The sequence below is a fragment of the Quercus lobata genome, chromosome 2 (assembly GCF_001633185.2).
Source record: "Quercus lobata isolate SW786 chromosome 2, ValleyOak3.0 Primary Assembly, whole genome shotgun sequence".
Taxonomy (NCBI): domain Eukaryota; kingdom Viridiplantae; phylum Streptophyta; class Magnoliopsida; order Fagales; family Fagaceae; genus Quercus; species Quercus lobata.
The window spans coordinates 101,486,628-101,505,569 of NC_044905.1; the positions used below are offsets into that span (position 1 = coordinate 101,486,628).

At 35.6% G+C, this 18,942-nt stretch overlaps 1 protein-coding gene and 1 pseudogene across 2 annotated transcripts; both read left to right on the forward strand.

Moving 5' to 3' along the window:
* Positions 1–592: 592 nt before the first annotated feature.
* Positions 593–5,204, forward strand: LOC115974067 (serine/threonine-protein phosphatase 7 long form homolog). The gene is made up of 6 exons (XM_031094285.1): positions 593–721; positions 1,683–1,748; positions 2,477–2,588; positions 3,569–4,326; positions 4,688–4,778; positions 4,905–5,204. The coding sequence occupies exons 3-6, from the start codon at positions 2,478–2,480 to the stop codon at positions 5,202–5,204; spliced, it is 1,260 nt and encodes a 419-aa protein (XP_030950145.1). The 5' UTR covers positions 593–721; positions 1,683–1,748; position 2,477.
* Positions 4,194–17,596, forward strand: LOC115977581 (annotated as a pseudogene). The gene is made up of 24 exons (XR_004088580.1): positions 4,194–4,326; positions 4,688–4,778; positions 4,905–5,303; positions 5,389–6,195; positions 6,298–6,405; positions 6,508–6,617; positions 6,758–6,973; positions 7,405–7,534; positions 7,808–7,866; positions 8,093–8,198; positions 8,820–8,974; positions 9,068–9,176; positions 10,477–10,576; positions 10,656–10,711; positions 11,391–11,456; positions 11,541–11,623; positions 11,939–12,072; positions 12,682–12,892; positions 13,198–13,329; positions 13,402–13,462; positions 13,582–13,641; positions 14,499–14,557; positions 14,674–14,761; positions 16,930–17,596. The product of XR_004088580.1 is annotated as a vesicle-fusing ATPase-like (transcript).
* Positions 17,597–18,942: the final 1,346 nt, after the last annotated feature.

Below are 18,942 nucleotides of genomic sequence, written 5' to 3' on the forward strand. Positions count from 1 at the left end.
TGACTGACGTGGGAAATGGGCGTACAGAAATCGAGTTAAATAAACTCGATTTCCAAGCTTACAAACCGAGTCCAACAAACTCGGTTTTTACACATAGAAATCGAGTTAAATAAACTCGATTTCCATGCATACAAACCGAGTCCAATACACTCGGTTTTTACACATAGAAATCAAGTCCATTGGACTCGATTTCTGTGTTTAAAAAACAAGTCTATTAGACTCGGTTTGTATGTATAAAAACCGAGTCTAAGACTTGGTTTTTCTACACAGAAATCAAGTCCGTTGGACTTGATTTCTATTTTCTTTTGCCACACGTGTCTCTCAACAAAACTCAAAAAAAAACTCTCATTCAAAAGAGTCTCAAAAAAACTCAGTCCTCCCCACACTTACAGTACTCTCAAAAAAAACTCTTTAGTTCAAAAAACTCTCTCATTCCCTCCCACACTCACAGTGCATCACTCAAAAAACTCAGTCTCTCTCTCTCTCTCTCACTCTCAGTCCTCTTCAGCTCCGTCCTTCTCCGTCGCCGTTCCGTCGCACTCATCCCTCTCTTCAGCTCCGTCGCTGTTCCGTCGCACTCATCCCTCTCTTCAGCTCCGTCGCCGTTCCATCGCATTCATTCCCTCTCTTGAGCTCCGTCGCCGTCGGCCCTCCATCTCGCTCCGGTCTCTCACTTCCCGTCGCCGTCGCCGTCTGGTTTTCACAAACAATTTCCATTTAGGTACGTTTCTATTACTTCACCGATTTCTTATTTTCTAACTTTTTAATGTCAAGTATTGGGCTTTCCCTCTGTTTGGCAGCCGAGAAACTGCAGGAAAGCAAAAGAAAATTAGTAAGAAAAGTTTGAGTCTTATGTTAAAGTATTTTTTTTTTTTTGGAGTTTTTATCTCAGCGAAAGCATTGGTTGAGTGGTGAGTTTTGCTTTTTGTTGTGTACCAAAATAATGAATAGCCTTGGATCATGTTTCTACTACGATCTCATCAAATTAATATGGGGTTTCATTATGTTGATTTGTCATGTGTTAGAAACGGTTCATGCTTGAGAAAATTATCTGTGTATTCTTGTATAAAGTATGAGTACTATATGTTTGAAGAAATGTTTAAATGAATAGAATCTATTTTATTATGACTTGTACCTCAGAGCATGATTTAAGTATTTGTATATGTGTGTACTTTGCGATTCCTTTATTATGTTTTTATATGGTGGTTGAAGTAATTTGCCTGATAGAGGTGCTGAATGCTGATATTGTCATCCTAAACATTCAAACTGGTTGGCATCTTCTAAGATGGATGTTGGCTCCAAGTATAGCATAATATGTTGTTAAGTTTAAACGTCTTGTAAAATGGAAAATTGGGTTGGAAACATTAGATAGTGTTATGAATGTAGACGTGTTAGATGTTTAATTGGTGTCATGTAGTTACCTTGTGCATCAATTTATTATACTGTTTATAATAGTATTGTTTTGGCTGCTTTGTGCTTTTTGTATGTAGTCTTTTTTTCAATAAAATTATTCTTATAAAAAAAAGGCTCTCCTAAATATTACAATATGAAATTCATCATATATATTAAAATGTCTATCTAGAAATTTATTTTCCTTTCTTCCTTCTTTATATAAGCATAGAAATGATGTTCATCCATATATATACATATTTGAGGTGCTAATTGCATTTTATACCTTGCAGGAATAGGCTTGAAAAGGCTTCACAACATAAGCTTTTAGAGAAGGTAGTTGCATAGTGATATTGCAGGTAATGATTCTACTATGTTGCTGCATTTCAAATCTTGGCTGCCATGTTTGCTTTGTTACCTTTGTTCATTTGCTTTACTATATACATTGCTGTTATTGAAGATTTTTTATTTATTTATTTATTTATTTTTTGTCCTGGTATTTAAATTTTGCATTATATTGTCTTATTTTTAACATCTGGTTCTTCACTTCTTCTGCATAGTTTTCACATGAATCTACACAGGCAATGCTGCAATGTTGAAATGATTTTATGATTTCTTACATTATGTTTGGTAGGATGAAGTGTAGAAATGAGATTTTTCGTACCTACTTGTGTTGGGGTGGTAGGGTAAAGGCTTTGTTCACCATTGTACCCTGGTTTGGATGTTTTGTTGTGAGTTCAGACAATCAATTTTAGAAAGTCTTTTCAGAACTCACCCCACAAACTCCTCCCCCCTTTTTAATTTTTTCAGATCTTTTATGTAGCACGTAACTGTAGGGTCCATTTGGTAGGAGGGAAAATAGTAGGGCCAACTATGTGGGTAGCCCAAATTAATCAACGCGGATATGATTTTCCTTCATTCTTTTTGTCACCTTTTGTAAAACTTCATTGTAGCCCAAATTAATTTTATGAGTAACGAGGACCATCTGCTTGTTGTCAAAATAAACTGAATCATTTTCTTGTTCATCACTTTCCTTGCCAATTTAACATGTGATTATATTACTCTTGACTCCCTAAACTTCGTGCAGTATGGCTGCTGTTCCTGCTCAGCTCCCTGATGAGTTTGGTCCTGGGCCCACTGACGATTCGGTGTTAAGGTTTATAAAAACACATCGAGCGTGCGCTGTTTGGGAAGGCAAGGTAAAAATTAAAACCGACCACCTGCTGAATATTCTCTTCTTATCCTTCTACATTATGTTGATTTTTTTTTCTTCCCATTTCTGAAATTTTAAGTGTCAATGGTATTACTAGCTTTCAATGCATGGTCATGCGCATTAGTTGGGTTAAGTTAGATTGGTTGATTGTTAGTGTGGGTGTACATGAACAAAGCAATCCTAGGTTCATAAGAGTTATTTTTGTTTGAAGCAATGTGACCTGTGATAATTTTATTGTTGCTTGGCAAGAAGTTGTTCAGGTTGTGGTTGTTGCAGTAATTTTTATTGTTATTATTGAGAACGCTAGCCTTTGCCTCTAGTTTCTTTTACTTTCCTCTATTTAGGTTGTTTATTTTCCATATCATGTCAAACAGATATGATCCTTAGGTTCCAAAAGCAAAACATAGAAGTTTATATTTAGGAATCCATTTGGAATTACAACTTGTGTAACAAACCTAGCTTAATGAATCATATTGAAGACAAGCTTTTGTCATAAATCAAATAAAATCCTTAAGGACCCTTTTCACTTGAGTTTCTTACTTGCATTAAAATACTTAGTTAAGTAAATTCAAGGGTTGGACAACAACAGAGCTTAAGGGAAAACAAACACAAATCAGCAACTATGACAACGAAATACAACCAAATTCCAAGATAGTTACTTAAAGCTTCTTAAATTAATGAAATAGCTTTAAGAAGCCTTTTGACTTTTCCTGGTTTAGAGGCAGCAATAGGCTGGTCGCATGGGAAGCCTTTCATTACTAGACAAATGTATAAAATGCATTGCATCCTTTTATTTTTCTCCCGTTGTTGCTTTTTTTTTTTGTTTTTATTTTTTCTTTTTGGGGTTGATATTTTAAGGTCCCTTCATAACTGCTTTATTTTTGTTTTTTGGGATCAATAACTACAATCATATATACAAAGGTTATGGCATATTGCATCTCATCACCATAGTTCTATCATGTGCAGGATCCAGGGCCACTGAAATGCCGCGGTCGTAATGACGAGTTCCGAAAACGACGCCGGATAGTGGTGGATGATCGTATCGTCGACATTGTGAAGAGAGTTGGATTAGAGGGGCTGTATAGGACCCCAGGTAGAGAGATTGATCATAACCTGATCACGGCCTTCGTTGAGCGATGGCGGCCTGAAACCCACACCTTCCACCTGCCACATGGTGAGACAACGATCACATTACAAGATGTGGAGGTTCTTTTCGGGATTCCAATCGATGGTGAGGCAATTGTTGGAACAACTGACTTGAAATGGAAAGATGAATGTCAGAGTCTGCTTGGAATTGCTACTAATGACACCACGCTTAAAGGACAAAGGATCCAAATAAAGAAGCTACTAGAAAAAATTGACGAAGGGTTGCCCGATGATGCAACAGAGGTGGTTGTGCATCAATATGCACGGTGTTATATCCTAGCACTCCTGGCAGACACAATTTTCGCCGACAAGTCTGGTGATAGGGTGCATACAATGTGGTTGCAGATGCTGAGGGACCTACGGAATCCACCTCAGTACAGTTGGGGGAGCGCTTGCCTTGCATGGCTGTACAGAGAGTTATGCAAGGCAACCGACAAAGGTGCTAGTCAGATTGGTGGGGCCTTGTTGCTAGTTCAGTATTGGGCATGGGTCAGATTCCCTTTTTTGTGCCCAAGGATGGACCTCCCACCAGATGGTGCATATGGCCCACCATTTGCACCTTCTCCATTGTCTATTAAGTAAGTCTCTTCCTTGACCGATTTTCTTTATTGGAAATAGATCCATAATTTTAAACACATTGTTAGACATAGAAAATAAAATTTTAATCTTGATATTCTTCTAATTGTGACTCATTAATAGGATTTTTATTTATGTTTTTTATATATCGTTTGACAACCACGGAGGTCATATGTTATGATTGATGTATAATATAAGTCTTATTAATTTTTAGCTCCACCACTAATCATATGTTTAGATAATCATTTATTAGTATAATCTTAGTGGTATGTATTGTTAAATTTACGATTGCCCATCATTTGTTGTTGTTTATTACTTCATATTCTCAATTCCAAGTATTGACTCCCTCTTTCGCAATTGTAGGACTGTGTGGGTTGTGAACACCTTGAATAGCCCCGCCGAAATCTGTCTGGTCCGGTACCGTCAGCTTTTAGATTGTATGCATCCAAAGCAGGTACCAACATTGTGTTTATTCTATTGTTTATGACTATTGTTTATGACTATTGTATTTATAAATGTAAAAGAGCTCATAGATATGGAACATTGCATAATGTGCTGCCCTTTGATTTGACTATTTTAGGTGGTGTGGCAACCATATGAAACTGAATTAGCCCACCTGCCTGCGTTTTGTGTCGCCGGAAGGGATGTATGGACGGCGAGGGTACCGCTTGTATGTTTCTGGCTAGTAGAGAAACATACACCGGACCGTGTTGTTCGTCAGTTCGGGATGGTACAAGAACCCCCCCCATATGTTGATACTGACGAAGCCCTTCATGCCATAGACTTGAGGGGGAAGATGGAGGTGAATTGGAGGGACAGACATTATGGCCATATCCGAGTATGGAATACTCGAGCACGATCTCTATGTCCTGGAGCATGACTAGAGGGTGATATGTCGCCTGCTCATCCATACTTCGATTGGTACGATAGGGTGACTTGGAGGTTCGTCGACCACACTTCGGCTTCACTTATTATTATGGTAATTGCTTTGACCTTTCTTTTCAATTTTTGTTGCGTATCAGGAACTTCAGTATGATGTACTAATTGTATTTATTTACTTTCAGGTTGCCAGTCACAAGAAGTTGTTGAGACTTTATACAGTAGGCAGTCTTGAGTACAACCATATTTCAGCTGTACTTAAGACAGTGGAACGCCTTCACCGTATAACTGCTCGACTTCCGTTGGAAAATATCGATGGGGCAAATCCAGAAGCGCCAGAAGATACTGGACGACCAAGCACGAGCTCAACTCGTGCCAGCCATAGCCATGGTCAGCGTGCTGCATCCCATCAGGTTGTCAGTAGGGCAGATCTCCCTCCACCCCCACGTGCGTCTCCTGCCCCAGAGTTCCCTCCACCTCCACATGCATCTCCTTCCCCAGAGATCCCTCCACATACTGCTCATGTAGTTTCTAACCTAGATATCTCTCTACCCACTACTCATGCATCTTTTCACCCCGAGATCCCTTCACACACCTCACATACATTTTTTGATCCTGCTCATCTTTCATTTACTCCACCATCCTTTGATCTCGGCCCTGATTTCAATCAAACCCCTCCTGTCATGCACACGCAATCCCCATCGTACAACATTCGTCATATAGACCATGTACCGCCCCATAGTCACTCCATGTCATTCATGCCCACTCCTAGACTACATATAGATCCCATGAGTACGGGCACTCACATTTCATTTGCTACACCATCCTCCCCCGCAGTTGTTGGGAGTCAAGCAAAACAACCAGCTGTGCATGTTGAGAATGAGCAGGTTGTTGGGTTACAGTCACCCCCACAAGGTCGACCTAAACGTACAATGAAAGCACCTCCTTGTGGGACAGGTGGTCACAAAGCAGGACACAACGCTGGCCCCACGGTATGACAAATCATTTAATGTAATAAATATCGAGTAACTACTGTTATGGTTGGTATTGGAATTCATGTAATCCATTGTTTGGTTGTAACTTCATCTTTGCAGCAACGTGAGGAGCCTCACGAAGGAGATGTAGTACCCCCTCCCCCACATACCAGACACTATACGAGACAGCATAAGCGTAAAATGCATTAGGATTAGCATCCCATAGAGGTTCTCTCTCTCTCTTGCTCTCTGAAATCACTTTTTTTTTATTTATTTAATTCTTTTAATGCTTTGAAAACATTCCTAATTATTTGATGTGGGTTTATCAAGAAACAAAGGAGGACACTCGAGAATTGGAGTTTCTGACCCTAAGTGATGATCAGCACTTAGCTTAGAAAACACCTCACTCTTTCTAGGTTGGACCTGAAAATGCTTCACAGGTTTGTTAGGATCTCTCTTTCTGCCATATTAATGGTGTTTTTAACAATTAATTTGAATTGACTTTTAGGTAAAATGATAATGTAATGCTTTCAGTTTTCAAATTTTGAACTGCACGTTATAATTTTTTGCCATGGAGCAGGTTATTTTGTCCAGTCCCGTACTGAATGAAGGGGAGCTTGAGTCCTTGCTAAATGATCCCTCTTTGAAACCTCAAGTTTTGCCAACATTTTTTGATATTCGTAAAGGAGTTGATGGTTCCTTGGAAAAGACACTAAATATATATAGTGAAGCTGCTGATGAAGCTGTTCGAAATGGTTCCCAACTGCTTGTTCTGTCAGACCGTTCTGATGTGCTGGTAAAAAACTTTCGCCTTACCTCTGTATTCATCCTGAAGTTATCTTTGTTTTTATATCTCAATCCTTTTTTTAGCTCATTGAGAGTTTATATCTACTGTGAGCATGAGTTAAATTTATTAAGTTAAAAAGAATCATATTTAGTTAAATGACCATTGAACAAAAACTTTTCTAGTTCACTACTAGCAGAAACTCCTTTTTTTTTTTTGCTAAACAATGTATATTAACTTCTGTTCCTGTTTTACATGCACGTTTGGTTGTGTTAATGCTTGACCAAACTGTCTTATGAAAAGATCTTAGAGGGTTCTACATCACTCTGAATCAGAATCCTCTTCTTCATCTTGATTCCATTATTTGGGCTTGTTGATACTTTTATGTCTATTTTTTTATCTTGAAAATGCTTAACACTATATCTCTTGAATTATTTTTTCAGTGCCATATGTCCATACTTGGCACTAGAAACATGCCGACAGTGGCGTCTGAGTAATAAAACCGTAAATTTGATGAGGAATGGAAAGATGCCTACTGTAACAATTGAGCAGGCTCAAAAGAACTTTTGCAAGGTCAGTACATCAATATTAGAAGGAATATTTTAGGGATGAAAATATTTTGCTGTAATTTTCTAATGCAATTCATGTAATATTGTTCCCATAGCGTGTGTTGGCCCAATTCAATCCAGGCACTTATGTCAAGTGCGTTAAAACTTGATGATTAATTTTAGTGAGTTCCACCTTAAGAATTATCCACTTCTGGTTTATCTATGGTTTCAATAGAAAAAAATGTTGCTCTATTCCATTGCTTTACTATTTTATACTGATTGTTTCTAATTATTTCAGGCTGTTAAAACCGGTCTTCTCAAAATTCTTTCCAAAATGGGAATCTCATTGCTTTCTAGGTATTAACTCTTTTTATTATTTATTTATTTATTTATATATATATATATATATATATATATATTTTGTAGTCAGTTATATAAGTTCTGCCACAATAATTATTTGATTTACATGGTCCACATTGTATGTTTTTTTGTTTTAAATAGGTCAGTTTACAGCTGTGCTTTTTAAGTTCATAATGTATGCAGTCATGTTGGCAACTCCACTTACTAGTTTCTGGTCTTATAGTTATTGTGGTGCACAGATATTTGAGATTTATGGATTAGGGAAGGAGATTGTTGATCTTTCATTTTGTGGAAGTGTCTCAAAAATTGGTGGATTAACTTTTGATGAGGTTAGCAAAACTTAAATGAAGCCCTTGGTCTTGTGATTGAATATATTTTCCTTTATATTGGCTTTAGATAAAGGAATTCATATTTTACGGAAAATCTAAAATGATGGGGTTTATCGTTCCATTATTTAAACTCCCACCAAATATTAATTTCCTTGTTTGGATATCATAGAGAAAAGGAACTAACATTCATCAGCTCTATGAAATTCTTGTTGGTTTAGTATATGCCTATACCATATACCTTATTTCTGGTGGCTTTATTTGCTTAAAAAAGAAGCAAAATAAGCAAAGTAAAAAACAAAGCCTAACAACAAATTCAAAAATTCTTTCATCATTTGTTTGTTTGCATAATTAACAAATCAATGCTATTAGATTGGTGGATTCTGTACCTGATATTTCTTTCATGGTTAATGCATGCTGGAGAAGGTGCTGCCATGTCAAATCAGTCAAAATCTCTTTTACACTTGCATCTCCCCTTAATTATTTACCTCTTCCTCTGTTGAACAGAACATGATCAGTGTAGCCTAATAAGCGTTTATACAGATCACAGTTGCTCAGAGTAATTATAGGCTGATCAACTTGATGTCAAAAATTAAATTCAGTAACTTATATTTTGACTTACAGATAGTCAATCAGCGTGAGGCAGCCAGTAGCAACATCTTCAGGCAGAAGGAGTTTAATCTTCAATCACTTGGTATAGGTGGTCTAAGTGCAGAGTTTGCAGATATATTTCGAAGAGCCTTTGCTTCGCGTGTTTTCCCTCCCCATGTGACAAATAAGTAATATTTTCAATTTGTCATTTATGCATTAATTCTTCTAGTCTGTTTTATTTCCATAACATGCTCTTACCTGGAAATTTCTTCGTCTTCTAGATTGGGGATTAAGCATGTGAAGGGTATGCTGCTTTATGGGCCTCCTGGTACTGGCAAAACACTTATGGCTCGTCAAATTGGAAAAATGTTGAATGGAAGGGAACCAAAGGTTTGTATATGGTTAATTTTATTTATATATTTTCAGTCTTTCACCAAATGATAAAACTTATAGCTTTATGAGGCTAACACCTTATCATTTTCCATCTTCAGAATTAAGAGTTTTTATTTTTTTTATTCTTTTATTTTTTTGTTTACCTTCCCCCTGTCCCCGTAAATGAGAGGGAGAGTTGAGCCATTGAAAGGTTTTTTATTTTTTTATAAGTAAGAACCAAAGAAAGTTTTAATAAATGTTTCTTGTCAGTAACAATATAGTAATATTAAGTATAAAGACAAATGATTTTGATAATATTTTTAGACCTTGATGAAATTATAACTAGTGTTTTCTCAAGGCTCATAAGTTTGTATTCTTATTTACATGGCCTGCTAATCTTATTAAAAAATTTAGCGTTGTCATTTTTACTTTGCAATGAGCAAAGAATTGATTTGTTCTGTACATTTTGTTTATTGTAATTCCATAATTTCATTGACCTAAAGACTTTGAGTTCATCTTTTAAAACTGGTGTATGAAGTTTCAAAACAAGCATCTAATGCACAAAATTGAGTAGAATGAAGCTTTTTAACTATCTCTAGGTTGGTAGTGTTGCAGTTGAATTGGTTTAGTAATTCAAAAACCAAATATCAAATGTTTAAGATTATTTCTAGTCTTGTTTAAGCATAGACCATGAGTTCACTTACTATTTGACTGACATTGAACTTTATTCCATAGACATACAAATTTATCCGGAAATGATGACCACGATGAATCGCACTCTTTTTCTTTAATTTGTCAAGCAGAAATGCTTCTCAGGCACATGATTGACACAAAATCTCATGAAGATATATCTTATATGAGAAGGCAGGCAGCGTCATCTCTATTTTATTTTCTTGCAACATAAAACCTAGTGCACATCCATCCATCCACTTTCGGTTATGTCATGGTTTAAATATCAATAGTCACTGGGTCTTTTGGTGTGTTCAATTTTCATTTGAGCATATGCTCAATTGCTAGTGCATACTTTTCATTTTGATGCTGGAACATTGTTTTCGGGTTCCAAAGCTAACTAAACATGTCTGAATTCTTTCTATTATAGCAACAAATTATTATTAGTATTCTATGCTGTTTTAATTACTTAACGTTCATCATTGTGATGATGAAGTAATTTTTTATCAATAAAATTTCTATTACTTATAAAAACAAATAAATTATAAGTATTCTATGCTTCACATTCTATAAGATGGTGAAAATCTATTCTTGCAGTTTATGGACCATCTTTTTTATTTTTTACCCTTTTTGTGACAAATTGTTACAGATTGTTAACGGCCCTGAAGTTTTGAACAAATACCTTGGTGAAACTGAAAAGAATGTTAGGGATCTATTTGCTGATGCTGAGAATGATCAAAGAGCTCGAGGTAAGGGAGATATAGCAGGCGTATTCCTAGGTTGGTCTTTTGGTGATCACTAATGCCATCATGTTCTTTTCCTTTTCAGGGGACCAAAGTGATCTGCATGTCATAATTTTTGATGAAATTGATGCTATTTGTAAGGTACATGATTCTTCAAATATTTGTTAACGTTTTTTTTTTCCCCCTGCCAGTAGATTGATAGTGACATCAATTTGTTGCTTTTGATTGACACACACACACACACACACACACACACATATATATATATATATGCATGTATTTATAGTTAGTTAATTAGCATTTTCCTCTGACTGAATCTATTGTTCTTGAATGTCCTGGAGTGTCATTTATTTGAATATCTAAGGTGTGCGGAATCTATAGATTAACTTCCTTATGCGGTTAGAAATGCTTGGTATAGTTTCATAACTCTTTATGTTGTCTTAATGAACAATAATGACCATTCCAAGAATTGGGACCCTGAGTCAAAGAATCAGCCTAAGTGACATAGTGCTAAGAGTTGTAGATGAGTAGGCCTTTGGACATAAAATATATTTATATATGTTTATGTATATATTAACTTGAATCCTAGTTCCCTTCTTGACCTCTAAGCGAACATGCTATTATTAGTATGATTTTAAAAGCTACAGCACAAGAACACATTGGTAACACCTACATGGTTAGATTTCCACCGGAGGTCTGCATTGTTTAATATGTCAAAGAAACAATGTCAATTTTTAGATTTAAGGTTCTCTGGTTATGTAATCCAAGTTTTTTAGCAAATGGAAAGAGCTCAATGCATGTTCTCATTTTGCATATGCAGTCAAGAGGTTCAACTAGAGATTGTACAGGTGTTCGTGACAGTATTGTGAACCAGCTTCTTACAAAGGTTAGTTAGAGGTTCAATTGCTTTTACAATCTTGCAAATCAGAGTGATTCTCTGCTAATAACTAAAAGACTATTTACTTTTCAGATTGATGGTGTGGAGTCTTTAAATAATGTCTTGCTTATTGGAATGACAAACAGAAAAGATTTACTTGATGAGGCCCTTTTAAGGTCTGTTTCTCTCCGTCTTCTGTGTTGCGTAACTGTCCATGCAACCTTAAATTGTTTTATGTCATGAAAAGCATGGATAGCAACTACTAGTTAACATTGATGTGCGTAGGTTGTAGCAACTACTAGTCAACGTTGGACTCTAAATCAAAGTCCAATAAATTTTATTTATTTATTCCTGCCAATGAGCTCTAGTTCAAACTGCCCTTCCTTGCAAAATGCGAGGTGGAGGGTGAGATCATGGATTCAAAACCTGTTGGGTGCATGTGTAATTACCAATAAAAGTCATTTATTAATTTGTTTATTCTTGATTTATAGACCAGGCCGCTTGGAGGTTCAAATTGAGATAAGCCTTCCTGATGAGAATGGTCGCTTATAGATTCTTCAAATTCATACAAACAAGATGAAAGAGAGTTCTTTTCTTGCTCCTGATGTGAACCTTCAAGAGCTTGGTATGTCCATTAGTGAGATATGCTTATGATATCTACTTATTCATCTATTATATGGCTGAAGTGACTGTTAAATGGAGACACGATTATATCTAAATTATATTTGCCTCCAGGTTTTGATTGGAGTTGTGTGTGTCTATATATATATATATATATATATATATAAATTTATAATATATTGAGAACATAATCCATACTAGAACATTTTTTACGCTGGCTTGGATAGTCAAACTCATGAAAAGGTATTGCAGTTGTGTGGATCTTAGAAAATTAAAGTACCAAATGATTTATAATTCAATTTAATCTAATATCTCCCTTACACCTAGCCCCAAGAAACCACACCCTTAATGATTTTCTATGTTACAACCAACTGTTAGTGGTGAAACTTAAGGATATGATTTTTTTTTTTTTGGGGGGTGGGGGGGATGCTGTTTAATGTGTCCAAAATTGATCTCTTTGAAAAAGTTGCAGTGATTCTTAAATTGTTTCTTACTTTATTATACAAATACTTTTGACCATGTGTTGAATGTTTAAATTGTTGCAATGTTTTGGTCTCTAGGAATGATAGATGAAGGTCTTGGTTGATTCAGTTATCTATTTTTGCGAGTGCAGCTGCTCGTACGAAAAACTATAGTGGTGCCGAACTTGAAGGTGTTGTAAAAAGTGCAGTATCTTATGCTTTGAATAGACAACTAAGTCTTGATGATCTCACCAAGCCAGTGGATGAAGAGAGTATTAAAGTTACCATGGATGATTTTTTGAATGCACTCCACGAAATAATTCCTGCATTTGGAGCCTCCACTGATGACCTTGAGCGGTGCAGGTATAGTTTTGAGCAATTTGAAAATGCTTTTAGCTTTCAGATTTTATTTATTTATTTTATTTTTAACTCACATCACATTGTCATGCTCGAGATAAGTCTTCCTAAGGTACATTATTTTAATAATTTTGACTTAAATCCCTTTGTTGTGGAATAGTTTATGTTGCATTGTATGGCATATATGACTAATTTGTTTACTATGTGAGAAATTTGGGATAATGATATTGTTGGCTGTCCAAAAAATTGGGTAACAAATGGTACTCTGTTTCTGCTGGAAGCTTGATTCTATTTACTATGGTGATTTGTAGACTGAATGGCATGGTGGACTGTGGTGATCAAAATAAGCACATTTATCAAAGAGCTATGCTACTTGTGGAGCAAGTTAAAGTGAGTAAAGGAAGTCCGCTTGTTACTTGTCTTCTGGAAGGCCCAAGTGGCAGGTATGCATGGTTTCTCTATTTTAATTGACTTTGTTAATTGCATCTTTTTTGAATCTTACCCTTTTTGGACAGTGGTAAAACCGCACTAGCAGCTACTGTTGGCATTGACAGTGATTTTCCATATGTCAAGATAGTAAGCTCCCTGCCCTATATTTTGGATATCTATCTTGTTACTTTCAAGGAATTTTTGCAGTCTCTTCTACTGTCCCTTCCATTTATACCTATTTCTAAATTTTGCCATTTTTTGGGTAGGTCTCAGCAGAATCAATGATTGGTCTTCACGAAAGCACTAAGTGTGCACAGATTGTCAAGGTTTGTCAAATGCAAAGGCCCGTTTGGAAGCAGTTTTTAAATTATAGTTTCTAGTATCTAATTGTTTGGTAACAATATTTTGCAAGGAGTCTTTAATCTGACTTCACTTTAGAGGATTCAAGTGCTGAATTTTGAGAACACCTCGAGCAACAGTTTTCAAAGTTATTATTAAGATAATAAATTTTGTTCTTACGTATTCCTCTCTTTCTCTCTCCCTCTCTCTGATCTCTCCCTCTCAACCTGATTTCTCTCTCCTCTGTTTCTGTCTGTCTCTCTCTCTCTCTCTCACACACACCATAGAACTCTCAGTGATGGCGGTGGAGCACCATCCCAAGTGTTGCTGTGGCGTCAGATCTGGGTATCCAAATCTGACCCCTCCTCCTCTCTGTTTTTCTCTTGTTCCTCCCTCTGTGTGTTTGCGTCAGATCTCAGTTTAGAACTGAGGCTGGTTTGTGATAAATTTTTATTAGATGAGTATTAATACCAGTTTTTGAGTGAAAATCTCATGCCAAACAGACCAAGTTTTGTTTTGGTTGAGAAAGCATGTATTGAAACACAATTTTGCAAAACCTTTTGAAAACTGAAAACTGGTTTCACTTACCAAACAGGTCCAAAGACTTTGACCATTCTTGGTTGCATTTTAAAAGATTTTTTTCCCTCCTTTATGTGATAGAACCAGTTCCAAGTCTAAATTGAGATTTGATGTATCTAAGACAAGTTTATACTGCACTTGCAGAGTTATCAATTATTTATTGTCTATTTACACTAGAAAGATATATACTTTTTAATGTTTTTCTTTAGTTTATGTGATTGGGAGGAAATTTTGAAGACTTATTTATAATGATATTCTTTAACAGGTATTTGAGGATGCATACAAGTCACCGCTGAGCATCATCGTTCTTGATGACATTGAAAGGTAAATCTACTGATGTGAATTGAATGAAGCTGTACTGCTTTTCTCCAGCACGTTTTTCATCTATTAATGATAATGAAGAAGTTCCTTAGATGATTTTACTGTAATTGTTGATGCAGGTTATTGGAGTATGTTGCCATTGGGCCTCGTTTTTCAAATATAATCTCTCAGACACTACTGGTCCTACTCAAGCGGCTTCCTCCAAAGGTTTTTCGTTGTTCTTTGTCTTTATTGGCTGGACTGTTCTTACAATTTCCTATTATATTATTATCAGTGAATTTCATGAAGAATAATTCTTTATTCAAATTGTATAATTGTAAGGGGTGGATATATATTTTTATAGGAAAAGTTAATGGATGCTCTAAAGGCATTGCTTTAGAAAACATTTATAAATACTTTTAATGGGAAAAGAAAAAGTACTTAATTTTTTTGACAACTTTTTATATTTTCCATAAAAGTGATATCAAAATTTTCCTAAATTGGTCCATTAACAAATGTCCAAAGGGCACCCGTTAACTAGACCCTTTGTTTATATCTGAATTGAGTGTAATTCATAGGATTCTATTCACCTTTTGAAGATATGTCAGGTATGATAAGATACACTAAATCTAGAAGTGAATATTGATAAATTGATGGGCAAATAAATGACATAAGATGTTCTGCATTGGGTGGTTCACCATCTGTTGAGGTAAATATTTGATTTAGCAGCACTTATGAAATAAAACTTTTCACTAGGAAATTTTTTCTACTTGAATAAACTTCCCAAAAGACTACTTTCACTGAAAATCTCCAATTTTTGAACAGGGAGAAATAACTTCCAACCAATTGAGTCCTTGATGTTTTTTACCAATTCACAATCTTGTAACCACCCTCCTTCCCTGTGATGTAAATGCAGTACTTTTTTGGGTCACATCATATATTTCTCTACCTGTCATTTGTACCACAATCTTAAAATCATGTAATGCCCTGTGCTGGAGTGTGCGAGCTATCCAAAATAATTAAATAATATGATTTCTTATGCAAAAATTTTCAATGAGCACGACACAATGACAGCAATATAGGTACATGTTAAAATGCTTCTATTCTGGTCAGTGAAATTCTCTGCATGATATTACTGTTTTCCTTTTTTCTTTTTCTTTTTTTAAATAGATTGAAAGAATTAGTAGAAGTTTAGTATTCCCTCTATACCAATTTGAATGTCTAAGACCTATCAAAATTCAAAACAAAAAACCAATTTGAATGTCTAAGTTTGACATGTCACATGTTTAATGAGGAAGAAAGAGCATGCCACTCTAGCCAAAATGCCAAAAGTATTGATTGTTTTTTGAATTAGTAAGGGGTACTATGGGAAGGTTTAGGTATAAATGCTTGGTTTTTAATTTCTTTTTTTAGTAAGTGTGCACTCATTTTGGGACGTTAAGGAAAACAAGACACTCAACATCTCATGGAGGGAGTATGAAAAAATGGTGGCTTTATCTCAAGTTAAAAATTTAAACTTGGTAAGATGTGAGGCTGATGAGCTCTATCTCAACTGATGAGGTCACTAGTTCAAATCACCTATTTCCCCCTCTCCTTTAGGGAAAAGAACATATCAGAAAGATTATGTAAAATTGAAATGAAGGTTAATATTATTATTATTTTTACACCTCAGGTTCAAAATATTTTGGTTGATGTATCATGTATGATTTGGATCATAGGCAGTATGGAAATTCCCTCTTTATTACCAAATGTAGTGCATGTGTTATGCATGTTGGTAGTTACAAAACCTATAGAATTAGATATAAATTGTTCACAAAGATGTCAATGGTTTCAAAGTGGTAGCAATTGTGAAATCCACTTTTAAAATTGTTATATTTTCTTTCTGAACTATGGTCATGCTATCTTTCCAGTGCCATATTGAAAATGTAGTCTCCACTCTTCAAACCCCTCTTAGACACATACAACTTCGCTGAGTCTTACCCAGCATGAATGAGGGAAAAAAAAAAAAACACTGAATTCATTGTAGATTACAAATTTTGAAAGCGTAGCTAAGATCTGGGATCTCCTCCCCCATAACTGAGTGAAAGGATGAGCACGGGTTCTATCCCTTATGTACTCTTTTTTTGGGAGCTACATGTATGCATAAAATCCTAATGCTATTTGATGTAGTGGCGGAAGTTGGTCTGGTCTATTGTTTGGGATTATTCAGCTCCATATTGTCACCATCACTGGCTGTACAAAGAGCATTCATCGACAGGCTTATGTGTGATATTTTCTGATATCTTTGGGACATGTTTTTCCTTTAGTAGTTTTGTGATATCTGACTTGATGAATGGTAATTTTCTGACCTTCCTGAAGTTCTCATTACTAGTTCATTTTGTGTGCTTTCTTGTCAGGGGAAGAAACTTATGGTCATAGGGACAACAAGTGAGCAGACAGTGTTGTAAAGGTAGCGTAACAACTTTAAACGTGGATGTGCTTGAGCAGACAGTGTTGCCTCTTCAAAATCAGCTTCTTACCCATCTTGAATCAATGAATCCGCTTCAACACGAGTCCATGACATAGGTGGTGGAATCTACTTTTATCGTTTTGGATCGTCTATTAGTTAATTATACACCTTTTCAAGAGCGTGTGAAGGAGTTCATTGCCTGTGCATCATCATTTGCTGATATAGAGTAGTCCATCAACAACAAACATTCTTTTCAAGAGTTGATGGAGCGGTACCATAGTGAGAAAGTAAGGTATATAAGCAAAGTGGCTACTATAAGCAACAATAGTGTAGCTGTGTAGCATCTATCCATTTTGGCTATATAATTTGATTGTTTTTTATATGTAATTTGTCACTTTGTTCCATCCTTGGTTAAATGGATTGGATTTAGCTAGATCTTATGTATGATCGTATAGCCTTTTCATAATCAGTATGTTGGTTTGCGTAATGCTTTGTATGTGAATTGCATAGCTTGTACAAGGATTTTTCTATGTACAGCTTTTAAATTATGTTGAGATTTACCGAAATGATACTAATTTGATAAATAAAAGTCATCTATTTCACCTTTTCTGTTCCATTGATGCTTCTATCAATCACAAATTGTTATAATTTATTTTTTCCTTATAAAATAACCAATGTTTAAAATGGGGAAAAAAATCAGACAAATGGGAGGTTGTAATTGATATATTTGATAGACAATAATCTGTTCACTAGATAAATGCATAGTCGGGTTTGCATGGATGTTGAGGTGGGAAATTTCCTACGAGTGTCTTCAGAAATAAGTGTTTCCTTGGGGTGTTTATTGTTTCTCTTTTTGGTTGTTTTTTGATGAATGAGCATGATTGCACTGATGGTACTGACCAAGCTTCAATTGGAAGTTGTAGCATCAATGCTCAAAGCACGAATAATCAAAGGGTTGATAATTCATTGACAATATTTATTACCCCTTGAAGGGGAAGGGAAGGATGTGTGTGTGTCTATAGCATTCAGGAAAAATCATAGTTAAGAATTGTGAACATTGGGTTCAATAAAGGCTTTTTATGTTTTTTTTTTTGGGAGCAAAAGAACCCTTACAAGTAATATTCTCCCCTAAAAAATAAAATAAATATTTATTTTTATTTTTTTACCTAAATAATGAGGCTATTGCATTTACGTGGAGCTCTCTTGCCATTTCTCTTTTTGGTCTTCTATAATTAACTATAATAGGAGGAAAAAAACAACCTTAAAATTTACAATGAAACATTAGGGAAAGAAACAAAATATTTTCCAGGGATATTGGGAAAGAAAAGGACCACCCACTTGTTGAACACATCTAATTTGGTTTAGTACCACAACCTGTCCTGCTAGCATATGGATCATTTCTTTCATCTTGTTTTTACGTACTTTATTTGTCTATGGCAGCGGCTTTAGTAAGGTAGTAGTTCTACTGAGATAACTTGAATTTTTTTTTATTGCTTTCTACTTGACCTCGATGGCTGTCCCTTCTTCTCCATGTGGCAGTGGTACCGTCCAGCTGAGAAAAGACAATATTAAGCAATAGCCAATAGGTGTTCTTTCACTTTATCACATTGTGAAAGATTCTATTAACAAGGCCAAGACTAGTTCATATATGAAAAAGGGGATGGAGATTCCCAAAACCCAATTCTCCATTTAGCTTGTCCTGTAGTCTGTAACTGTAAGGTTTGAAGTTGAAGTTTGGTACAGTGCTACCTTTAATTCATTGAAAATTAACCGTCCAAGTCACACATCACTCTGACAAAATTTGTTCCTGGCCTGGATATATATGTACTGTTTAAAGTTCATTTCAGTAAGTTAATTCAATCATCACAATTAAACTAGTGAGTAGTAAGCAATATAAACTACAAAATTGTGGGGATTTAAAATTGAAAGACAAAATTAAACAGTCATAATATCACAATCT

What these genes read in the sequence shown, in the direction of transcription:
- LOC115974067 (XM_031094285.1), top strand. Translation starts at nt 2,478, where the DNA reads ATGGCTGCTGTTCCTGCTCAGCTCCCTGATGAGTTTGGTCCTGGGCCC. An exon ending in GCGCTGTTTGGGAAGGCAAG is followed by an intron (nt 2,589 to 3,568) that starts GTAAAAATTAAA and finishes TATCATGTGCAG; the next exon opens with GATCCAGGGCCACTGAAATG. An exon ending in ATTGTATGCATCCAAAGCAG is followed by an intron (nt 4,779 to 4,904) that starts GTACCAACATTG and finishes TGACTATTTTAG; the next exon opens with GTGGTGTGGCAACCATATGA.